The sequence below is a fragment of the Orcinus orca genome, chromosome 15 (genome assembly GCF_937001465.1).
Source record: "Orcinus orca chromosome 15, mOrcOrc1.1, whole genome shotgun sequence".
Taxonomy (NCBI): Eukaryota; Metazoa; Chordata; class Mammalia; order Artiodactyla; family Delphinidae; genus Orcinus; species Orcinus orca.
The window spans coordinates 52,464,976-52,490,238 of record NC_064573.1 but is presented as its reverse complement, the minus strand read 5'-3'; the positions used below and the strand labels follow the sequence as shown (position 1 = coordinate 52,490,238).

General features: G+C 37.0%; 1 protein-coding gene and 1 pseudogene across 2 annotated transcripts in view; one reads left to right on the top strand and one right to left on the bottom strand.

The window, feature by feature from the left end:
* Positions 1 to 25,263, top strand: part of YES1 (YES proto-oncogene 1, Src family tyrosine kinase) — a 109,851-nt gene that overhangs the window by 55,701 nt on the left and 28,887 nt on the right. Inside the window, exons 4-12 of one of the 2 annotated variants that reach the window (XM_049697678.1) lie at positions 2,276 to 2,374; positions 4,399 to 4,502; positions 4,590 to 4,739; positions 5,755 to 5,910; positions 6,079 to 6,258; positions 12,107 to 12,183; positions 13,347 to 13,500; positions 16,658 to 16,789; positions 21,874 to 21,994. In XM_049697678.1, the coding sequence (XP_049553635.1) occupies positions 2,276 to 2,374; positions 4,399 to 4,502; positions 4,590 to 4,739; positions 5,755 to 5,910; positions 6,079 to 6,258; positions 12,107 to 12,183; positions 13,347 to 13,500; positions 16,658 to 16,789; positions 21,874 to 21,994 (1,173 nt within the window). Of the gene's footprint in view, positions 1 to 2,275; positions 2,375 to 4,398; positions 4,503 to 4,589; positions 4,740 to 5,754; positions 5,911 to 6,078; positions 6,259 to 12,106; positions 12,184 to 13,346; positions 13,501 to 16,657; positions 16,790 to 17,625; positions 20,210 to 21,873; positions 21,995 to 25,263 lie in introns of those variants that run through there. The other variant, XM_004273776.3, reaches the window with a different exon arrangement.
* LOC101281835 (40S ribosomal protein S26-like) lies at positions 7,502 to 7,873 on the bottom strand (annotated as a pseudogene).

Genomic DNA, 25,263 nt, shown 5'->3' with positions numbered 1-25,263 from the left:
TGTAAGGTCTGTTACTTAAAAGGTATTCAGTGAATGTTTGAATGAATCAGTGAATGATTATCAGGATCAAAGTTTTCAGTTTGTATATCTGAACGTACTTAATATATACTAGGAAGCTACAAGCCAAGTATATGAGTTTGTAAACATTTGAATTACAAAAGGATTTTCCATTTCATTTTTTAAAGATCAGATTCACCTCAAGAATTTATGAAATTTCAATGTAGACAAAATATTTTCAATACTTATTTCTGGTAAAGCAAAACATGCATTTAATCTATAGTAGCAGAACCCATATGTCTTCCTCATTGCAGATTGATAATATACTCTCCTTTCACATTAATTTTGGAAAAGTCAAGCCTTATCTATTAGAAACTACATGTAGTTCTCATGTTCTGAATTGACTTTAGTCTTATTTGGATGTTCACGGATAACATTCTTGTAAATATACTTTATTTCAGGAATTAAATCTTTTTATTATTGCTCATTGCTAATATTTTGGTTACAGTAGTTCTAGGGCATCTGAATTTTTTCTCCTAATATGATAGAAAGAAACATTGTAATTTTATGCATTGTTAAAAAGAAAATCATTGGGACTTCCCTGGTGGCACAGTGGTTAAGAATCCGCCTGCCAGTGCAGGGGACACGGGTTTGATCCCTGGTCTGGGAAGATCCCACATGCCGCGGAGCAGCTAAGCCCGTGAGTCACTACTGAGTCAACTACTGAGTCAACTACTGAGCCTGCGTTCTAGAGCCTGCAAGTCACAACTCCTGAGCTCACGAGCCACAACTACTGAAGCCCGTGCACCGCAACAAGAGAGGCCACCGCAACGAGAAGCACGCATACCACAACAAAGAGTAGCCCCTGCTCGCCGCAGCTACCGCTTACCACAACTAGAGAATGCCCTCGCGCAGCAACGAAGACCCAATGCAGCCAAAAAAAAAAAATAAAGAATAAAAAAATTTTTTTAAAAAAAGAAAATCATTTAGCAATAAAAAAAGAATGAGCAACTGATAAATGCTGAAAAAATTATGCTGAGTGAAGGAAGCCAGTCAAAAAGACCACGTGTTGTATTGTTCCATTTATATGCAATGCCCCACAATGGGCATATCCATAGAAATAGAAAGCAGATTAGTGGTTGGAAATGGTGGGGGAGGGGTGGGATGGGAAGTAACTCTTTTTTTTTTTTTTTTTTTTTGGTGGTACGAGGGCCTCTCACTGTTGTGGCCTCTCCCGTTGCGGAGCACAGGCTCCAGATGCGCACGCTCATTGGCCATGGCTCACGGGCCCAGCTGCTCCATGGCATGTGGGATCTTCCCGGACCAGGCCACAAACCCGTGTCCCCTGCATGAGCAGGCAGACTCTCAACCACTGCGCCACCAGGGAAGCCCAGGAAGTAACTCTTAATGGGTACAGGGTTTCTTTTGGGGGTGATGAAAATGTTCTAAAATTGATAGTGGTAATGGCTGCAAAACTCTTAAAAAATCTTAAATGGGGGAATTTTACGGTATACAAATTATATCTCAGTAAAGCTTTTAAATGAGAAAACATTTCATCGAAACTGAGTAATCTGAAAGATTTACTTCCCAAATTGTTTTATTCAGCATAGTTTATTGTCTTAGGTTGAAAGGTTAGGTTACGTAAAAAAGAGATTTTATAACTAAAATTAAAGTGGTTTTTTAGGGTTTTTGTTTTGTTTTTTGGTTTGAAGCAGAAACAATGCAATTGTGATTTTGCTTGGCCTTATTCCCTTAATTCATGTAACCTATTTTTTTTTTTTTTTTTTTTTTTTTTTTTGGCTGCGTTGGATCTTTGTTGCTGCGCGCGGGTTTTCTCTATTTGCGGCGAGCAGGGGCTACCCTTCGTGGTGGTGTGCGGGCTTCACATTGTGGTGGCTTCTCTTGTTGCCGGGCACAGGCTCTAGGCGCTCAGGCTTCAGTAGTTGCAGCACACGGGCTCAGGAGTTGTGGCTCACGGTTCTAGAGCGCAGGCTCAGTAGTCGTGGCGCAGGGGCTTAGTTGCTCCATGACATGTGGGACCTTCCTGGACCAGGGATTAAACCCATGTCCCCTGGGTTGGCAGGCAGATTCTTAACCACTGCGCCACCAGTCCTATTTTTTAAATATTATTCTTGGAGTTTAATTCTTGATCAAATGAATGCATAAATAAAAATGGAAGTAATACTTCTTGTCTGTTTCAGATACAAGATGGCACTGCAATAGATCGTGTCCTGAGCTGTGGTCTACCTTGTGGTAATTGTTGTTTTATGTGTTGCAGGGAAGGAGACTGGTGGGAAGCAAGATCAATTGCTACAGGAAAGAATGGCTATATCCCTAGCAATTATGTAGCCCCTGCAGATTCCATTCAGGCAGAAGAGTATGGCACTGCTTCATATTTTATTAATTATTTTGATTTTTAAAATGTCTTAATGCACATTCTACTTAGCCACAACTTTACACACGTGCAATTACATACCAGTCTTAATACAGCTAATGTATCGTATTAATAGGAGATGTTACTTGAAAATTAATAATTAATGCCATAGTATTTGCTTACAGTAGGATCATAAATGAATCTGCATTTATAATACTGTATTATGCCTAGTCCCTAGCCTTTATTTTTTCACTTTAAAATAATTGCATTAACCCTTTTTATATTCTGCAGACTCTTTCACGCCAAAAATTTATCCTCCATTGATGTTATTGTATCAGTGTTAACTTCTTGACTTAGGTGCTTGCTCCATGGCTATGGAGAGAGAGTATCTTTGTCTTTTAGGATGTACACACTGAAGCATTTAGAGGTAACGATTCAGCATGTTTGCAACTATCATTCAGTTCAGAAGGAAATACACACAAACACACATACACAGGGAAAAAGAGAATATGACAAAGCAAAATGTTAACAGGAAACCTGGGTGGAGTGTGTATGGGAGTTCTAAGTACCATTCTTACAACTTTCAAAAAGTTAAAGTTCACCTTCAGTGACATATTACAGGCATACTCGGAGATATTGTGAATTTGGTTCTAGACAGCCATAATAAAGCAAATATTGCAGTAAAGTGAGTTGGTTTCCCAGTGCATAAAAGTTATGGTTACACTACACTGTGGTATATTAAGTGTGCAACAGTCTATGTCTAAAAAAACTATGTACATACCTTAATTAAAAATACTTTATTGCTAAAAAATGCTAACCATTGTCTGAGCTTTCAGCAAGCCATAATTGTTTTGCTGTAGAGGGTCCTGCCTCCATGTTGGTGGCTGCTGATCGGAGCGGTGCCTGCTGATGGCTGGAGTGGCTGTGGCAGTTTCTTAAAATAAATCAAAAACAGTTTGCCATGTTGATCGACTCTTCCTTTCACTCAGAGAAAGGAACACTTAGACCATTGTAGGGTTATTACTTGGCCTAATTTCACCATTGTGTATCTCAGGGAGTTGGGAGGCATGAGGAGAGGGAGTTGGGGAAACAGCCAGTTGGTGGAGCAGTCAGATCACACACAACATTTAGCAGTTAAGTTTGCTGTCTTATGTGGAAGAAAATGTTTGAAATACTGCGAGACTTAGCAAAATGTGACACAGAGACGCGAAGTTAGCAAATGCTATTGGAAAAATGACTCTGATAGACTTGCTTGACCGGGTTGCCACAAACCTACAATTTTTTAAAAGACGCAGTAAAGCAAAACACAATAAAATGAGGTATGCCTGTACTTTTATGACAAAGCAGGTTTATCTGGGATCCATAAATAATACATCATCTTCATATCATAGCACTTGACCCAGCATCTTGCACATAGTAGGTGCTCTATCAATATTTGTTTGCTTTTTTATTAGTGATGTGTAATTTGTCTCCATAATTCTCTGTTCTGCTTTGGGACTTGTTACTTTCCATTTTGTCCTTTGGTCTTCTCCATTATTCTGTGGCTCCTCCTCAGCAAAAATTGCATTTTTATTCACAAAACCGTATTAAATGAACCCACAGTAATTTAGAGTCTCTAATAATTTGGACATGGTTTACTTGCATCTTACTGAATACAAATGATCACACTGTTGCCAGAGAACCACTTTTACTCTTCCTACTATAATCTTAATATTTTCATCTGTCATTGACTAAAAGACTGTCATTGTTGCCTTTCCTTCTATATTTACGGTTCCTGTGACTGCCAGGTGGAGTTTAAGAGACTTGTTGAGTAGTTAATACATGAAAATACTATGACAATATATTCTGATAGTAATACTTGTAATATTTAAGAAAGATCTTTCATTCTGTTTTACTGTATTTTAAAGCTGTGTTCTGTTCTTTGTCATCCTCCCTATCCCACTCCATTCTTACTAATATCTATGTATAATTTTTCTGATGCTTATTACACCCTTCTAACTCAGAACACTACTCATTTTTTTTTCCAGATGGTATTTTGGCAAAATGGGGAGAAAAGATGCTGAAAGATTACTTCTGAATCCTGGGAATCAACGAGGTATTTTCTTAGTAAGAGAGAGTGAAACTACTAAAGGTATGAATATTGTTAATATAAGTATAAAAATTTTCTTGGGCAGTATTTTAAGAAAGGTATAGTAGAAGTGTTCATTTTCCCTTCTAGGTGCTTATTCCCTCTCTATTCGTGATTGGGATGAGGTAAGGGGTGACAATGTGAAACACTACAAAATTAGGAAACTTGACAATGGTGGATACTATATCACAACCAGAGCACAATTTGATACTCTGCAGAAATTGGTAAAACACTATACAGGTACGTGAATATTTCAAGGGTGAAAATTATTTCCTCATGTTCAATTTTATGAGGACAGCATCCATGTGTTTATGAGGACAGCATCCATCCATCCATCCATGACATAAAGCTATTTATGTCATGTCTCTTAAGGTCTAACATGCTACTTTATACACAGTATGTGCCCAATGTATTTTAGTTTTAAAATGAGGAACAGATAATACTATTGAGTTGGGTTCATTTTTTTTTTTTGGCTGCATTGGGTCTTCGTTGCTGCACGTGGGCTTTCTCTAGTTGCGGAGAGCGGGGGCTACTCTTCATTGCAGTGCACAGGTTCCTCATTGCAGGGGCTTCTCTTGTTGTGGACCAAGGGCTCTAGGCGTGCAGGCTTCAGTAGTTGTGGCATGCAGTCTCAGTAGTTGTGGCGCACGGGCTCTAGAGCACAGGCTCAGTAGTTGTGGCGCACAGGCTTAGTTGCTCCGCGGCATGTGGGATCTTCCCAGACCAGGGATCGAACCTGTGTCCCCTGCATTGGCAGGCAGATTCTTAACCACTGCACCACCAGGGAAGTTCCTCACTTGTGGTTTTTAGAAATAACAGTTAATGGTAACATTCTCTTTGGGAAGAAATGAAGCACAGTGGTCAAAAGCAGAACTTTGGAGGCAGTCAGATCTAGGGTTTGAAACCCATCTCTATCATGTATTTACTGGGTCACCTTGTGAAAGTTGCTTAAGTTTTCTAAGTCTCTTTTATTTATATGAGATATTTGTAAAGGGCTGAATTAGCACAATAGCTGGGACATAATGGGACATAATAAATAATAACTTTTAAAATGTATTTAATAAAATGTTTGACTTCTTGTATGTTTTGCTTCTTTTATGCAACTCCCTTTTTGTGTTTGTGCTTTTGTAATAAAACTGATAGAACATTGTTTTTATTTCCTATAATTTAAACTTTTAAAAACACTGGTACAATTATATGTACCTTAATTTTTGTAAGTTATTCATTTTACAGTGTAGTTTATTCATTTATCTAGAACATGCTGATGGTTTATGCCATAAGTTAACAACTGTGTGTCCAACTGTGAAACCCCAGACTCAAGGTCTAGCAAAAGATGCTTGGGAAATCCCTCGAGAATCTTTGCGACTGGAGGTTAAACTAGGACAAGGATGTTTTGGTGAAGTATGGATGGGTAAGGAGCCTGAACTTTTGTTTTTTGTCATTGTTTAGACATAGATGAAAATGCCCCAATTTATGATAAGATATGTTGAAATATTTGAGGTTACTGCTGCTCATTGAAGTTTGTTGTAAATCTCTTAAAATATAGGTTAAAATAGTGAAATATGGGTTGTTTCTCTAGGAACATGGAATGGAACCACAAAAGTTGCAATCAAAACACTAAAACCAGGTACAATGATGCCAGAAGCTTTTCTTCAAGAGGCTCAGATAATGAAAAAGTTAAGACATGATAAACTTGTTCCACTATATGCTGTTGTTTCTGAAGAGCCAATTTACATTGTCACTGAATTTATGTCAAAAGGTATGTGTATGTTAGTATTTCATGGGGTATTCATGTTGTTAATAAATTTTAAGTCTTCATCTGTTTTTATGCATCCAGATTTTTACTGTATTTTCTAACTTAAGATTTTTTATGTAGACATGTGAAAAGAGAAAACCTGACATTTTGTTTAATGGAAATTAGCTCCAGTTATTCCAAATGATAGTACGGAGTTTAAAAAGGAAATAAGGCCCTGAATTTATTTTGAAAGTAAATAGTCCTTCATTCCATTTGACTAAAGTCAGTGGAATAGCTGGGAAGGTGAAAAAGAAAAGAAGTATTCACACTAGTTGATTTAAAATAATGCAATCAGAAAGCTATTTATATTTTTAGTACTAAAGCAAAGAAATCAGGTAAAGTTAAGAAAATTAACTTTATCTAGTTTTAATATAATCTCACTCAGAAATCCTAGAAACTGCTTTTTGCCACTACTGTCAACTGAAATTTCTCCATTTCTCCAAACCCCAGACCCCAAGGTGTGGGATCTTCAGTAACAGGGTTGGTTAGGGCCAGGGAAAGAAGGGAAGGCTGTCGCTCTTCTCTCTTTCCCTTTGCTGATGATGCATTAGAAGAGGAACTAGTAAGTCACCAAATATGCTTGCTGACAGGCCTGCTTTTTATCCTCTTGAATTTTATCTCCTTTTTTTAGTCTTAATGAGTTGTTAGTCAGAGCCACTGATGGAGTCATCCCTCACCATTTGTCCATCTTGATCAGTGATGTAGTTCCATCTAGTGGTGACAGGACCAACTACAAGCTACACATTGACCATAAGAAAATATTTCCCCCCAAAAGAAACAGAAAAACCAAAAGTTAAGAATTGACACAGCCTGCTAATTGAGAGCCAAAACATTACCTAAAGCTCCCAAAGCACATGGCACTTTTGGCAAAGAATCTCTACTTCAAACAACTGCCAAATATCCCATGTCAGAGTACATTAGATGAACTAGAAGGGAGAAAAGGGGCAAGGAGAAAGTTTAAATCAGGATATTGATAGCATAAGAATATAGTGGAGATAAAGCTAATGGTCCGTTTAGCTTTGTATATTGATTTCAAGAAGTATTTAATTGGGGAATATGGTAGAAGTCTATGTTGTCAGATTGCTGGGTTAGGATTATTTCTAGATGGGAGGTTTAGTATACAAGATCACAAATGCCCCTTCTAGTTTTTTAATTTTTTTTAAAATATAATTTCCATTTTATTGTCTTTCCAGAGGACACTATTTCTTTAGTCTTTAAGGACTTAGCGTCTTACATGGGCTTTGGCGGAGGTCATGGGGCAGCACCCACAGGTCTAAATCGGGGTGGAGGTGTTCGGTCTTTCTGGGCTTCCCGAGAACGATTCCTGACTACCTTGCTGTGAATGGCACAACTCACCCAGTAATGCAGTTTCACATACAGCTTGGGAAGCACACAGGCGTTGAAAACACTCGCTTCGGAAATGTCCCTGACAGCTGCAGCCTCTACGATGTTCCGAATGATGAGCTTCTTAAATGGCCTTGTCCTTGGGCACACATCGGGCACAGTTGGTGCAGCGAATAGGCTGCACGTGGCCGCGGCCCTTTTTGGGGTGACCATTATTCCTTCTTTTCTTGGTCATCTTGGAAGCAGGGAGGCGAGAGAGGCCCTTCTAGTTTTAAACTCTGTAATTCCCCATCTTGCTATTCAGGCACTTAGAACTTGGCCCTCCATAATCTATCCAGACTCATTGCTTCGTGTGTTCTCTTTATAATCAGAATGCTCTAGAAATTGTTAACAATTAAAATGTATTGAATGCTTCTAATATATAAACAGTGTGCCAGTATTATAAGGTATCAAAGAAATAAAGCCATCTAACCAACTTACATTGAATTAAGAGAGAAAAGACCTAACCCGATAAGTTAATTTTCAGCATAAAAGTAAATAACAGCTCGCTATCAACAAACAAGTTCAAAGCATAATGGATTTCTAGGTGTTTTGACACATTCAGTAAGTAACATAGAAATTGAGGAAGAGATAACATAGGTTGGAATAAAATGAGAAATATCAGTAGAAAAGACAAGTCTTGAAATACCCTTTAAGATTATGAAGGACATGAATAAGTAAAGTGAAGGGTACCAGTATTTTTCTGCAGAGCTATGAGGAAATGGGGAACAAAACCATGGGTAGTGGAAAGTATAGAAGGTAACTGGTTGGAAATAAGGCCAGAGAGGTATATGAGACCGACTTAAGGACTGCTCTGAATTGGTTTCATAATTACTTATCAAATACATGCTCTCTGCCATGAATGAGCTTCAGAGGGTCAGTGAACTTCCTCTGAAGTTCTCTGTCAATCTTTGCACAGTTATGTATGTTTTTCTAGAAAGAGAGTCCATAGACTCTCATTCATCAGATTCTCAAAATAACCCATGACCAAAAAAAGGTTAAGGACCCACTGATATGATCCAAAATGTTCTGATAAATGGATATAAGAAACTTTTAAGGGAGGGGGGATTTGTTGTAATTAAAGATCAGAAAAAAAGAATTGTCAAAATAACACACATTCCAGTCCTGGATTTCTGTGCTCTGCAGCCTTTGCACTGTTTTAGCAATTATCATTACACTGAATGATGTTCTACATAGTGGATTGATCATGGCTCCTTACCTAGATTCTAAATCCTGAAACAAAGAACTGTAGCTTTTGCTTCTTTCTGTATATTCAACATTGTCATGCAGTGTATTTATATAACATCAGTCTGTCTTGCAGGCTAAGAAAAAGAAGTGTTCTTTCCTCTGTTTAAGGACAGTTAAATCCTTCCTTTCATTTAAAAAGAAAACCCTCTCTTGGTCCCAACATCTGCTTTTCACTGACTTCTCTTTACCTTTTGCTTCCCTTCACAGCCAAGATTCTTTTTTTTTTTTAATTTATTTATTTATTTTGGGCTGCATTGGGTCTTCATTGCTGTGCATGGGCTTTCTCTAGTTGCGGCAAGTGAGGGCTACTCTTTGTTGCGGTGTGTGGGCTTCTCACTGCAGTGGCTTCTCTTGTTGCGGAGCACAGGCTCTAGGCACATGGCCTCCAGTAGTTATGGCTCGCGGGCTCTAGAGCAGGCTCAGTAGTTGTGGCGCACGGGCTTAGTTGCCCTGTGGCATGTGGGATCTTCCGGGATCAGGGCTTGAACCCCTGTCCCCCTGCGTTGGCAGGTGGATTCTTAACCACTGCACCACCAGGGAAGCCCCAGGATTCTTTAAAGAAGACAGTATTACATCTTTACTTCCTAACTAGCCATTTTACTCTTTTTAAATTACAGAATATTTCAAACATACAAAGAATACCATAACACCCATGTCCCTACCATCCAAATTTAACTAATGTTTACATTTTGCCATATTTGCTTCAGATCTTTCTAAGGAAACAACACATTAAAGATCTAACTTAATCCTTGTTTTTAGCCCTCCTTGAGCCCATTCCCTTCAGAGGTAACCTCAGTTTTGAAGTTGTTGCTTTTCCCATCTCTGTTTTTCCTGTTGATATACTTTTACTAATATATAGTTAACCTATTAACAGTATTTGTATATTTTTAAATTACATAAATTTAACCAGCTTTATTTTCATTCAGCATCACGTGCTTGGGAGTTATTCATGTGGATAAGGGAAGATCTCATTTGTGTACTTTTAACTATTGAATGAAATTCTGTATGAGTGTTCCATTGTTTATTCATTCCTTTCCCAATGAACATTTAGGTTGCTTTTAGTTTGCACCATCACTGACAGTGCTGCAGTGAATATTCTTGTACTTGCCATTTTTGGAAAGGGGAAAGAGACTCTGGAACATTGGGTGCGGCAGCAGTAGCATCACCTGGACACTTGTTAGAAACACAGACTTTGGCAATGAGGCCCCGCAGTCTTCACTTTCCCACCCCCTTATGTAATAATAGTCCATTGTGGACTGTTAATTCCATTTATTAAGTGCCTCTGGAAATGTTCCTCTTCTCACTCTTTCCTAGACTATTGCAGGAACTTTTAAACTTATTCCTTTTATGCAGTTTTAGTACAATATCATTCATCAAATTGGAGTGATTGCTTTTTCAACATAAATCTGATCATATTGCTTCTCTATAAAACTTCATATAAAAAAGATAAAGTCCATTTATGCATTGCCTTCTGTGTTCTGACTCCTGCAGCCTCTTTCTCATCAGTTCCCATCTTTGTGCCCATGTTCTTGCATAGGAAGGACCGTTTTCAGTTCCTTGAACTTACTGTGCCGTTTCATGAATTACTGCCTTTGTACTTGTTATTCTGTCTTCCTGGAATTCTCTATCTGACCCCATTCTTCTTCAAGATGCATCTCCTCTGTGAAGCCTTTCCTGATTTTTCCATAGAATTAACCAGATCCATCGTGTCTCCACTGTAGTTTTTACAGTAACTTTTATAACACCTACTGGACAATATTTATTTGTGTGCATATAGTTTCTAGATCTATATACTATACTTTCATATAGTATTTTAAGATCTTATTTATCTTTGTATCTTCTATGCCTTTTACAGTGCCTCACATGTAGTAGACCCTCAGTAAATATTTGAAAGGGCAGATAAATGGAGAAACACAGTAACATGTCCTCCCTGCCATAGACGGACCAGAGGAAGAGAGATATTCCCTGACTTTGAATCTCTATAAATGAAGATACTAAGTCATGACTATGTCTTGCTTCATAGTCCTGTCAACACGGAAAGGGCTTTCTTTGCCTTGCCTTGTTTTTTGTTTTATTTTACTTTTATTTTGAAGTACTTTTAAACTTACAGAAAAGTTGCAAACATAATACAAAGAATTCCCATGTATGTTTCAGCCAGATTCGGCCAGTGCTATATATATGTATGAATAAATGTGAGGGTTTTTTCCCGAACCATTTGAGAGTACGTTGCAGACGTTATGCTTGCTTTACCTCTAAATACTTGAGTTTGTCTTCTGAAGACAAGAACATTGTCTTACATAACCACAGTACAATGATCAAATTCAAGAAATGTAACATGGTTACAATTTTGTTGCCTAAAATACAGTTCATATTCAGATTTCACCGATTGTCCCAGTGACGATTATAGCAATCCCCCCCACCCCGCCCACCGATCTGGTATCCAGTCCGTGGTCATGCATTGCTTTTAGTCATCCATCTCTTTAGTCTCCTTTAATCTGGAGCAGTCCTCAGCTTTTCTTGTCTTTCATAACGTTATTTTTTTAAGAGAACAAAGTTGCTTCATAAAATGTGCCTTAATTTGGGTTTGTCTGATATTTTCTCTTGATTAAATTCAGGTACATGGTAAGTTTTTAACCTGTAATAGAATAGCAATTAGACGTTTTCTTTCCAACCTTTATCTCTGCTGTAATGCATAGTACTTTGCTGTTACATGGTATCTTCTGCTAAAATTGAGAGAAGTTGGTTGTACTAACACTTCATATCAACTCATTTATTTAGCCACCTAGCTTTAGTTTCAAGTACCCCAAGATGTCCTCAAGTTGTCTGAGCTCTTGTTACAGATTGACTTAAAAATATAAGTATCTAATACTACTTTTTGACTAAAAATTGGGCTGATTTTGATCAAAGCAAACAAGGAAACAATGTCTGTAATCTGGTGAGATGATTGCATTTTCCCTTTTTTTTTCCATGTTATCAGAAGTTTTAAAAAATTCAGTTTAGGGCCCTCTTCTAGAATCTTAAAGATAATTATTCAGAAATTCCAAAGCTGCAAAAAATATTGAAGAATAAAAAGCTGAAGTTTTGTATTGTGATATGATTTGTTTGGAGGTAGGGGAATGTTTGTTGCAATTCTGATTTAAGATTTGCTTATTTTTTATGAATGTCTTGCTGTCTGTTACAGGGAGCTTATTAGATTTCCTGAAGGAGGGAGATGGAAAGTACTTGAAGCTCCCACAACTGGTTGACATGGCTGCTCAGGTACTTGTGTGTTTATACATGTGTCCATTTGAATTGCAAGTGTACATTAAAAATGTAAACTAATCTTAGTAGATACTATTGTTCAAATAGTGAAATCATGGAATTTTATAGCTGGGAGGAACATTACAGATAATCCAGTCTGAACTCGTATGTTACAGATACTGTAGTATCTTGAGGACCCAGGTATCTAAAAGTCATATAACTTATTAGTATTAGAATCAGGTAAGTAACTCCCAGTACAGTGCTTTCCTGTATCATATGGCCTTTCAGAAACATATGCATCCACAAGTATAAAATCTATATGTATTTATATTTCAGTAGATAAATTTTAAGTCAATGAATGATCGCTATTCCAAAGAAAATATTAGAAATCTAAAGTGTGTGCTGCAAAAGGCCCTGAACAAAGCTGGGAGTGGGATGCCGTAGATAGGCAGATATTAAGCAACATAGAATCATACTGATCCTACCAGGATAGAAGGTTGGAAAGTAATATACCTAAAATAATTAATAATATTGGTCTTTAAATAAATAAATAAAGATAAAGTATATGCTGAATTTCTTATTTAATATAGTCCAAAACAAGAATTAAGATGGCAGTATACAGTTAAAGATGGGATAGTTTTACTATTCTGGATCTGAAAACTATTAAAAGTTATATTCAGGTGTGTGGTAGGTATTCAAGGGGCCTTTTATTGGCTTTGGTTGACACATTGGGTCTAAGACTCTTCTCTCAGTGAGTGTCCAGATGTCCATGGGATCTAACAATTTAGAGAAACTTTATACCAAGAAACCGTACCTGTGAGACTTTAGCATATGTCAAGCCTCGTCCACACACCTGAGCTCCAGGCTGTGAGCCCCTCTATACTAGGGGCCAGCAAACTGTTTCTGGAAAGGGCCAGGTAAATGCTTCAGGCTTTGTGGGCCTTTCTCCTACTCCCCTATCCCCTCTCCTTCTCTCCTTCCCTCTCTCTCCCTCCATATCCTCCTCTCCCTCCCCCCACTCCATTAAAAGGTTTTCTGTTCTTATTATTATCTGCTAGACTATGCCCCGTTACCATCATCTCTTTTGAAGATATATGATTCTTCAGCGATCTGGCTTAACGTTAACCAGAATTGTCCTCTCCCTCCTTCCCTTTGTATCATATGTTTTTTTTCTTCCCAAGATTGCTGATGGTATGGCATATATTGAAAGAATGAACTATATTCATCGAGATCTTCGGGCTGCTAACATTCTTGTAGGAGAAAACCTTGTGTGCAAAATAGCAGATTTTGGCTTAGCAAGGTTAATTGAAGACAATGAGTATACAGCTAGACAAGGTAAAATGGCTTTTTAATAAATGCTTGTAACCTCATTTTCGATGGATTTTTCTTACCATTCTTTTGAATATACAGGGTTTTACAGAATAAGAAGAACAGCTCTCGGTCTGCTCAGAAGAGTCATAGAAACATTAGCAACTGTACTCCAATAAAAAAGAAAGGAAAAGAAAAAAAAAAGTCATAAAAACATTGATTTTTATTCATAAAATTATACATGGTGCATAGTACTGTGGCTTTCTGATAGTTATTTCCCCCAAGGAAGAATCTAACTGTGGGTGTTCTTTGCATTATAAATATAGCAGGCAGTATTCTCTTCACACTTCCTTTGGCATGCCAACAAATAAGAAACATTTTAAAATAACTTTTGTAACGAACTTCAGAACCATCCAGTTTTTACTACACTAAGGACTAGGAGTTAATGTATTAAGAAAAGCATACAATTTTATAAAGGCTTTGGAAACCAGTTCCGTGCCAGATTTACAATAATTCTTTATTATATATAAAATTGTAGTAAATAAAAACACTTATAAGATTGATACTGTAAACAGTGAGGGAGGGGAGCTTACAGAAATTACAACAGGTCACTTCTTTTATTTGGTGTCTATCTCTCTGAGCTCTCATTCAGTATACATTTAAAGGACAAAATATATGCATACAGAAAGAGTATGGTTTTTGTTTTTTTTTAAAGTCAAGGTTGTGTCTTTCCTCCCTCTTTATTTTTTTAATTTTTTAAATTTTTTTTAACATCTTTATTGGAGTATAATTGCTTTACAATGGTGTGTTAGTTTCTGCTTTACAACAAAATGAATCAGTTATATATATACATATGTTCAAGAGTATGGGTTTTTGAGTTCCAGTTCCATCTCCTGTTAGCCCAGAGATTTCACCCAAGTTACCTAACCTTTTTGACTGGGCCTCAGTCTCCTCACTTATAAATATTAGATGGTAATACTTACTTTTCAAGATTGTTGTGAAACTTAATGCATTAATAGATGTAGAGTGCCTGACATTACCTAACATAGTGGACGCTCAGTCCACTATGAAAAGAAAGAGTGTAACTTTGACAGGCAGAGAGTAAGTAAGGTCGAGTGCAGATCAGCACATAGGTTGTTCATCCTGATGAAACCTTCAGGCCTCCACACCTATAAAAAAGATACCTTGGCATTCATCATCTCCTACTGTCTAGTTCCAGCTTGTCTTTAACAAACATTTGAGTCCTTCCACGTGCTGGACGTCAGGGCACAGCTGTAAGAGGCATGATTTCTGCTGTCAGGGAGCTCACTGACTAATGTCTGTCTGCAACTGAATGATAAACAGACTATTTCAATACAAACTAGTAAGACCAACGTAAAGGTTAGCAAAGATTTATTTAGTAGATATACCAAAAAAACCTTTTCTCAGCTATCCACTATTACCATCATTTCATAAAAGAAAGAGCATTTTAACACTACACAAGCAGGAAGAATGTAATCTCAGAATAAAGAATATACCTATAAATTAGTGCTTTTAGCTTTATGAATTGATGTGTGATCTTTTTTCTCTTTTTTTCATTGGACTGTATCTTTTTGTCACTGACCATATTGGTACTCAAACCACTGGGAACTGTTCCCTAAATCACAGTTCTCAACCAGGGGTGGTGGTACTGCTCGCCGAGGGACATTTGGCAACCTCTTGAGACATTTTAATTTTTATTTTATTACTTATTTTTTTGGCTGCACCACGCACCATGAGGGGTCTTAGTTCTCCGATCAGGGATCGAACCTGTGCCCCCTGCAGTGGAAGTGCAGAGTCTTAACCACTAGACCGCCAGAGAAGTCCCTTTAGACATTTTTAGTTGTTACAACTGGGAGGTTGCTACTGGCATCTACTGGGGGCGGCCCAGCATACCACTAAACACCCTGCAAAGTACAAGCTAGCCCCGACCAAGCAGAGAATTATCCAGCCCCAAATGCCAGTAGTCCCCAGGTTGAGAAACCCTGTCTTCAACACAGTGCTTTCTTTTCAATCTCCATACGTTTGTGCTGTTCCCTCCAGCTGAAATATCTTCCTATTGTTCTTTAATCTTTACCTGCAAAAATTCTAAGCATTCTTTAAGACTAAACTTAGCCTCCACTTTTTAAATGAAACCTTTTGTGATTGTGCTAATGAAAATTGATCTTCTGTTTGAGCATCTAAAGAACTGTTTTACAACATTATATACATATATAAGGAACTTCAAGTATTTAAGACACCTATAATCTCATTTTCACTATAAGTGTATAAACGTCACAAAGGCTATGTTTTTGTGTCTCCTATAACAATTAGCATAATGTCTTGTGCATAAAAAGTAAGTATACACTAAATGTTTGACTAAATATTTTTTAGTCTTTTAGGCTTTTAAAAATGATAGTACAATAAAATTTTCCAGAGAGATATCATAAAATATTTAGAAAGGAGATTGTGGTTGAAAACCAGTAGACGTTAGAACCGATAGAATAGGTTCTTGGCAACCAACAGAACTACTAGGAGCTAGACTGACTTAAAAGTTATAGATCCTATAACCCATGTATTTGGTTGCTTCTTACTAGAGTTTTTACCTCTCTTTTCTTTTTTTAAAAAAATTATTTATTTATTTATTTTTGGCTGCGTTGGGTCTTTGTTGCTGTGCGCGGGCTACTCTTTGTTGAGGTGCACGGGCTTCTCATTGCAGTGGCTTCTCTTGTCGCGGAGCACGGGCTCTAGGCGCATGGGCTTCAGTAGTTGTGGCCTGCGGGCTCTAGAGCACAGGCTCAGTAGTTGTGGTGCACGGGCTTAGTTGCTCCATGGCATGTGGGATCTTCCTGGACCAGGGCTTGAACTCGTGTCCCCTGCATTGGCAGGCGGATTCTTAACCACTGCGCCACCAGGGACGCCCCCACCTCTATTTTCCTGAATAATTTTCTATCCCCATCAGCCATTCTGTCATTGAATATCTTATCAGGAAGAAATGTGATTTTTATTAATGCAAATTTTAAATAGTATTAAAGAAAATTTTCCCATGTATCTTGTACTTTTGAAGAATTTGACACTGATGACATGTACAGTAGGGATAGTGACAAAAAATTAACCTTGCTTATGTCATATTTACACAAATAGAGAAAAGCAAGTTACTGAAGCAAGCTTGTCAATACTGTTTTAGGTGCAAAATTTCCAATCAAATGGACAGCTCCTGAGGCTGCACTATATGGTCGATTTACAATAAAGTCTGATGTATGGTCATTTGGAATTCTGCAGACGGAACTGGTAACAAAGGGCAGAGTGCCATATCCAGGTAAGTTTGCATTTCATGTAACTGGAGTTTATTATGAGCAAAAGTGTAAGGGGTTGGGGGAGACGTTTATTTTTCTCTCTCTGTCTCATTTTTTTTTTTTGTCATTGGATGGGGAGCAGTCTATGAGAGCCACAGTCCTTGAGATAGGGTAAGGTGTGCTCAGTTTTCTCCCTTTAGGGCATTTTCTAAAAGGGCCTTTTCGCTCTGCTGTTCTCTTAGGAGATGAGCATAAATATATCCTAGTCCTCTCCTTCCCCAGGTAATTGAGGGTATGCTTACCCTGTGATAACACAGGGTGCACTGCTGATGGGGTTGGTGGGGATTACAGAGGAATACAAGAAAGGAACTGTGTAATAACTTGAGGTAAGTCAAACAGGTGACAGTTGATAAGGAAACTGTTTCAAGGAAGTGACTTGATATAAAATAACATAATTAGTATATTTGGCAAAACCAGGACTAGCACTCTTTCTTCTGAATTCCTGTTTGAAAGTTCTTGGCCACTGTTCCTCATTAGCTTAAGTTTGGTCATTATTAACTGTTAGTATCAGAAAGTATCAGTACCTCAGAGTAGCACTCTGAATTCTCATTGAAGGCATTAGTATTAAAAGCCAGATTTTAGGTGGAATGAAAAAAGATATGTTGAAACAGATTAGCATTTTCTAAGCTCTTGTTGATGTACTTTGACATTTAAAATTCACTTTCTTTGTTGAAAGAATCGCTTCACTAAATAAACTCACTCGAATATACCTCCAATTAGTTAGTGGTTAGGGGATTTGTTCTTTTTGCTAGTGGAGTTTGGCGTCACTGTTTTTTGGTGTTTGAATCTTGCGTGATAGGTATGGTAAACCGCGAGGTGCTGGAACAGGTGGAACGAGGGTACAGGATGCCGTGCCCGCAGGGCTGTCCAGAGTCCCTACATGAATTGATGAATCTTTGTTGGAAGAAGGACCCTGATGAAAGACCAACGTTTGAATATATCCAGTCCTTCTTGGAAGACTACTTCACTGCTACAGAGCCACAGTACCAGCCAGGAGAAAATTTATAATCCAAGAAGCCAATTTTATATGCACAAATCTGCCAAAATGTAAAGAACTTGTGTAGACTTCCTCACGTACAGGAATCAAAAGAAGAAAATCTTCACCCTGCATGTTTTTGATGGTAAACTGGAATTACAGATGTGGTTGCACAAAACCACTTTTTTTTTTCCTAAGTGTTAAACTCTAAAGTACCAATGATGAATTTTTCAGCTTATTTCAGGGTCCAAAGAAAGTATAGTTAAGATATTGATGACTGTGTGAGTGATAGCATGACAATGAGGAGCAACAAGGCTACTGTTTATGAATCACTACCTTTCTTTTATTCCCCAAACTCATAATTAAGAGAAATTTATCAATCAGTATAGACAAAACTTGGGAGATTAAAAAGTTATACTATAATAAAATCTAGAATTACAGAACTTCACGGGACCAAACAATTCCATTCCAATTTTTTAAAATTTCTTGCATTTATTATTATTAAAAGTTTTTTCTAAGTTGAACAGTTAATATGCAACCTTAATATATGCCTTTGTTTGCATGGAAGTGGGCCAGGTCTTTAGAAGCAAAAAGGAATATAAACAGCATCTAAAACTTGATTAAATGTTAGACAACAGCAGTGGAATTTGAAAGTATAATGCACTATGTTAATACTCAGTATACTCATGGAACTGGAAAATAGAAGAAATTTTTCACTTTAATCATTTCTGAATAGCTCAGTTTAAAATAATGAAGGTAACTAGAATATGGGTTAATCTTTTATAAGGTTGCACTGATTTTTTTTAAAGGCAATATATAATTGAAATCATACTATCCAACCCAAGGGGAAATCTTTTAATCTTTAGATAGCATGAAAAAAAATAAACCCAGCATTTAAATAGTCCTTTTTGAAAAACAGACTGGTACTGTGAGATTGCTAATATGTACTTATGATGATGGGTGCCACAAATATAAAATATCACTAGATCAGGGACTTGAATGCACTTTTGCTCTTATTGAATATAGACTAACAGAGAGGAAAATGTATTTAAAGAAATATGAGAAAAGAAAATGTGAAAGTTTTACAGATAGATGGAATGTAATGTTTAATGTTGACGTTACAGAGTGACAAAATGGCTTTGCTGGCACTCAAAGCTCCTCACTTATTTTCTGAGATTTTAAGAGTTATAAGGTATGACTATAAAACTAATCTTTCTTAACATAAATACTAAATGAGTGCTATAAGCCTCAAAATAGCTAAGTTAAGGCTTCCCACTAATTCCAGTGATACAGCTTTTATGCAAAACATTTTTAGAACTCCAGGTTTCAAATCCATGTTTGAATCTACATTCACTTTTTAAATATGCTTAATGATGATCATTTTTTCCCTTCGAGAATTTAGTTGATTTGAGGAGGAAAACATATTCGGAATAATAGCAGTGGTGAAAAGAGGGGGACAGATTTTGCCTATTTAAAGTACAGAAGTGAAACGTACAGAATAATACTGATTTTCATGACTAACTCAAAAAGAAAATTCCAAAATACGAATTTGAATAGCAGCATCACTGGTTTAAGTGTCTAGCAAAGGGACTGAATCTGACAAATGAAAGTCTGGTATTTACGTTTTAAAATACTCTCTTTTATAGTCACACTTTAAATAAAGCAACACATCAGGTCCCAGTATTTTAGGAATGTTATTACTGACCACCATCACATACCTGATTTGATCATTAAATTTAAAATTCTGTGCTGTGGTCTCTCTGTTGAGATTCAAACCATTTTAAAATGTGACAGATGAACTTCATGCAGGTTGGCAACAGTTCTGGTACTAAAAATTGTGGTGGCTTCTTATGTTTACGTAACCTGCTTAGTATTGAATCCCTCTTCCAAGAGGGTTTTCCCAAGAATTCTGCTGTCATTACTTACCTTTAACGTCTACAACCTGTGACATCAGAGTTTTAAAGGGCTTTGTGTGAACTATGATATTACAATTTTTCTAAGCATTTTAAAAAGGATAAAATTATATGTTTATGTACTAATTCTCTTCAGAAAAATAGGCGAGAAAAAGTTGATGGTATTCATTAGGTTTTAACTGAATGGAGCAGTTCTTTATAATATCGATTGTATAGTTAGGAAATAAAACACTAACTTAATGTGTATTCAGTTTAAATGGTTATGTATTTTTAAATTGCTGAGAAAAATAAACAACTTTGTACATTTGAAGATTTTTTCCAACAGCTTTTTTTCTTCAACCTCTTAATGTGTTTTCCTTACCAAAAGAGGAAGTTGGCAAAAACAGCCTTCTAGCACACTTTTTTAAATGAATAATGGTAGCCTAAAACTTAATATTTTTATAAAGTGTTATTATATTGTTTTGTGGATAATTGAAATAAAAATTTTCATTGAATGCACCGATTTATCTTTTTAGCCACTACTAATACTTTCTCATCAGTTTTTTAAGAATTGGTATTTAAAGCAAAGTATATTCTGTTTCTTCTTCCATTGGGGAAAAAAAGTGTTGAGTTATGACTCTTGAGCAGAGTTAAATCAATTCTTTATGAAATTCAGAACATTATTGAACTCATTCTGTGTGGTTAATTTTCCATGTCAGGTGAGTGAGTTACATTATTTTTACAGGTTTTTTTTTTTTTTAATTATATCAGCAACTACAGTTTTAATGTATTATACAGAGAAACCTAAGTGATTTAAGTGAAGCTATTCACAGAAGAATCTGTGTGAAGGGTATAAAATAGAATAACTACTTTTGATCATAAAGGATTCAGTTTTCTAAAAATGAAAAATATGTGAGCCTTATTTCTATGTGTGTTTTATACTTCTATTATAGGTTTAATGAAAATAAGATACTAAATTATGAATGGCCAATCAAAAGCATTTGTTATTTTCAATAAGGTAATAATATTAATTGCCATTTACTGTTATATTATCAAAATTATTAACTTTGTTTTTCCCTAATGATTTCAGAAAATTAACATTTAATCAACAAACACATCATTTAGTAAGCATTTATTAAATATTTTTATACAGTACGGTAATAGTTTCTCAACTTAAGAATGTTTTCCTAGTTTGCTGTTTGCCTTTTAAGTTTGCATGTAACTTTTTTGACATTTAAGTTGTACATTTGTATGTTATCAAATCTTTTTTATGCCTAAACAGTTCTTTGCATCCCAAGATTAAATATTCATCTCATCTGTTACATTTTATGCTTTTGTGTTTTACATCACTCTTTAATTCGTTTGGAAGTTATTTGGGTATAAAATGTGACTTATAAGTCTAGCATGATTGTTTCCCATACAGTTAATTTTCCCAGCACCAATTATTGGTTAATCCATTAATCCATGCCCACTGTATTGGTTTTGTCCAGTTAACTAGCCATTCTGACGTCACTACTTTCAATGACTAATCACTTGATAATGCATTTTAATAGTTAAGCAAGTTGCCTTTGCGATTCCTTTTTTTTTCTTCATCTTGGTATTCTGGCAAGTTCTTGATGAAGTTTAGACTTTATTTTTCATACTCCAAAAAAGTTCAGGTGAGATTTTGGTTAGGATTACATTATGTTTATAAGTTAACTTGTAAGAAATAACATCTTTCCAATCAGTCTTCCCATCCTGTCTATTCAAATGTTTATTCATCCCTTGATTTATTCTTTTAATCAAGATTTAAATCTCCTAGTAAAGTCCTCTGAGACTTTTCTCCGTGGAGTTGGAAGATGAATCATCCTTTGTCTGATTATACTGCTCTAAAGATCTACCCCAATGCTCAGTGCTCTTGGAATCCAGGTCCCCACTTGGATACAAAACAAACAAGCATATGCAGAGATGAGGAGGAGAGTGTGTGCCTGAACAGCATTTATTTCCCTAAAATCAGCTCCTCCCCTGCCTTTCTTCCATTTTCTTTCTTTCTTTACTTTTTTTTTTTTTTAAAGACATCAAGTTGGGTTTCCTTCAACAGCAGAGTCCCGATTAATTAACAAATTGTCGATACAGAAAGGAATATTTCTGATTAAAATAAGCAATGTATGCCCGGTGTCTTCCATTTGTCCTTCCACAGCCATACTCTGCTGGAAGGCTGGCCTGTACTCACCAGTGGGTTCCCTTGCTCTGGATTCCTCTTGGGCTGAGCCAACGAGGAGCTCTAGCAGAAGACCGGAGAACCTGAAAGAGAGGTCAAGGTATTTATTCCCCTGCTTCACTCCCTGTGAGGTTGGGCTGGCTATGTCCTCCAACTGAAGGGACCTCCTCTCCTTTGGGGGACCTCCCATCCCCTATCTTTTCTGCCTTAGGGGTGCTTCTGTTAATGTTGGTTGCTGCATTAATTCTTGTGGTTCCCTTATCCTGCCCCCCCCCCGTTTGTAAATATCCTTGATTTATCTTAATTCGAGTGTGCCATTTGTTTGCAGCTGGGACCCTGACTGATGCTCATCATGCCACCACTAGATGTATCAGTAGAAAATTGGAAACTCTTATGTTATATGTCAAAGTGAGAGTTATTGCAAAACAGTAACATTTTTGGAACAGTAGCAATATACAATATTCTGTTAAATGTTAAGTTACCATAAGACCTTATTAAATGGAGAGAACACACCAAACGTTGAGCATATTCAAAACTCTTAATTTCTAAATTGGAACCTTTTAAGAATTTTTCAATTAAATTTCTGTTTTTCAAAAATTGGTAGCCATGTATGTTAAAACTCCATTGAACAGACTAGTGTTAGATGTAACACTCCAAGAATGAATGAATCATTCAATTCATGGGTAGAATGAAAAATGAATAGGAATGAGGGGGTGGGAGTGCTGACCTAAGAAAAAGAGGAAATGGAAGAAAAAGGAGGTACCCAGAAAATTAGTAAAACAATAAAAGCCAAGTTAAATGGTGTGAGAACCCCACAGTAGCAGGAAAGGCCGACAGACCTTCAAGAAACAAGATGTCTAAGATGCTTGATCAGCTCTCCTCTGTTACCACAAACTTTCCTTCAGCTCTGCTACACACCCTGGGTGGGTGGCATTTGGGGAAGTAAAGGGATTAGGGGAATGTCCAGAGGGTTGACAAGGTACAAAAAAGGGGAGGGGTGGATTTCACATGTAAGAGTTTAAATGTTGTGACAAAATAAAAGTCCGCCAAGCGCTTCAGAGACCCTGGGAGGGACAGACACTAGGTTTCCCACATACACAGGGGAGCAGTTCAGTACACCTTCAGTCACATCTTAAAGGTCAAGTTAGCATGAGGAAGCTGGAGGACTTCGAGAATCCGAAGTAAAAAATTGCCCCCAGCCCAAGTGGTAATAGGGACAAGAGAAATAAAAAGAAACAACTTTGCAGTTGGCCAGAAGGAGTGACAGTGATCCTAATAGAAAAACTGAATTATTTAAAGTGGTGTGTCCCTTAAATGTTATGAGAGTCCTTTTATTCACTTACAATTGCTATTTATAATCCCTGTTTTCAAGGACAGCCTCAGCCTTGGTGTCCTAAAACATTGAGAGAATATACTGTGGAATTAGCAAACTACATGTATGCTTTTACGTCTCCTGATCCCAAACTCTTTCTTTCTTTTTTTTTTTTATAAAGTTGTTTGTTCCCCCCCCCCATAAATTTATTTATTTATTTATTTTTGACTGTGTTGGGTCTTTGTTTCTGCACGCAGGCTTTCTTTAGCTGCATCGAGCGGGGGCTACTCTTCATTGTGGTGCGTGGGCTTCTCATTGCAGTGGCTTCTCTTGTTGCGTAGCAAGGGCTCTAGGCACGCAGGCTTCAGTAGTTGTGGCACGTGGGCTCAGTAGCTGTGGCTCTCGGGCTCTGTAGCTGTGGCTCTCGGGCTCTAGAGCTCAGGCTCAGTAGTTGTGGCGCACTGGCTTAGTTGCTCTGCGGCATGTGGGATCTTCCCGGACCAGGGCTCAAACCCGTGTTCCCTGCATTGGCAGGCGGATTCTTAACCACTGTGCCACCAGGGAAGCCCCCCAAACTCTTTCAAAGGATCAAAGATCTTGGGTTGTTGGTTTGTCTGTTTTCGTAATCCTTACCACTGCTAGAAAATTAGAAAGATGACATCAATCCAGAAATTTTGAGAAACTCCTGGAACCAAAAGAAACCCAGTCCAAAATAAATACAAGAGAAAATTCTTGGAGAGTTTTAAGTGCAATTTCAGAGAATTCAAACTCAAAATTAACAAATAAAAGGAGGAGGGAGCCCCAGCGCAACATTTTTTTGTTTGTTTTATTGAGGTATAATTGCATAAAATAAAATTCACCATTTTAAGTGTACAATTAGATGAGTCTTGACAAACGTGTACAGTCGTGAAACCGCTGCCAGAATCATGATGTAGAACTTTTTCATCTTTCCAAAAAGTTCCCTCATGCCCCCTTACAGTCAGTCCTCTCCATTCACTCCTGACCCGTGGCAACCACTGAGGGCCTTCTGCCACTCCAGTTCTACATTTCTAGGTTTTCACATAAATGGAATCACACAGTATGTAGTCACTTGTGTCTGGCATCTTTCGCTTAGCATATGCTTTTGAGATTCATCTTTTTATGGCTTAGAAATTTCCCCTTGTATGAATATACTGCAATTTGATTTTGTCCATTTACCAAGTGATGGATGTTTGGGGCTATCATGAATAAGGCTGCTATATTAAAAAAGAGTCTTTTCATAAACTTATTTCAAATTCATATATCTTCTCTGGTGGAGGGTCTGTTTTGCCCATCTTTTGATACCAAGTTGTTTGTCTTATTACTGAGTTGTAATTCTTTCAATATTCTGGATACAAGGACTTTACCAGATACATGTTTTACAAATATTTTTCTCCCATTCTGCACCTTGCATTTTCATGTCCTTAATGGTGTCTGTCGAAGAGAAAACACTTTCAATCTTGATGAAGTGCAATTTATCATTTTTTTTCCTTTTATGATTTACGCTCTTTGTATCTTAAGAAAATTTGCCTTACCCAAGTTCACAAAGATTTTCTCCATTGTGTTCTACAGAAGTTTTATAATTTTAGCTCTTATGTTTATGTCTGGATTCCAAGATGACTTTGTATATGATATAAGGTAAAGGCCAAGGGTAGTGTTTTGTTTGTTTTTCCATACAAATATCCATTTGTTCTAGCACTATTTGTTGCAAAGACTTCTACCCATTGAATTTCCTTGGCATCTTTTTCAAATCAGTTTACTGTATATGTGTGGGTCTATTTCAGGACTCTTGTTTCATTGATCTACATGTATCATTATGCCAATATCACATTGTCTTAATTAATGTGGCTTTTATAATAGTTAAGTCTTAAAATCAAGTAGTTTAAATTGTTTGGCTTTGTTCTTCTTTTCAAGATTATTTTGGCTATTCTGGTTCTTTAAATTTCCATAGGGATTTTAGAATCAAGTCCTTAATAGCTACAAAAAATCCTGCTGGGATTCTGATTAGACTGCATCAAATCAGTAGTTCAGTTTGGGAA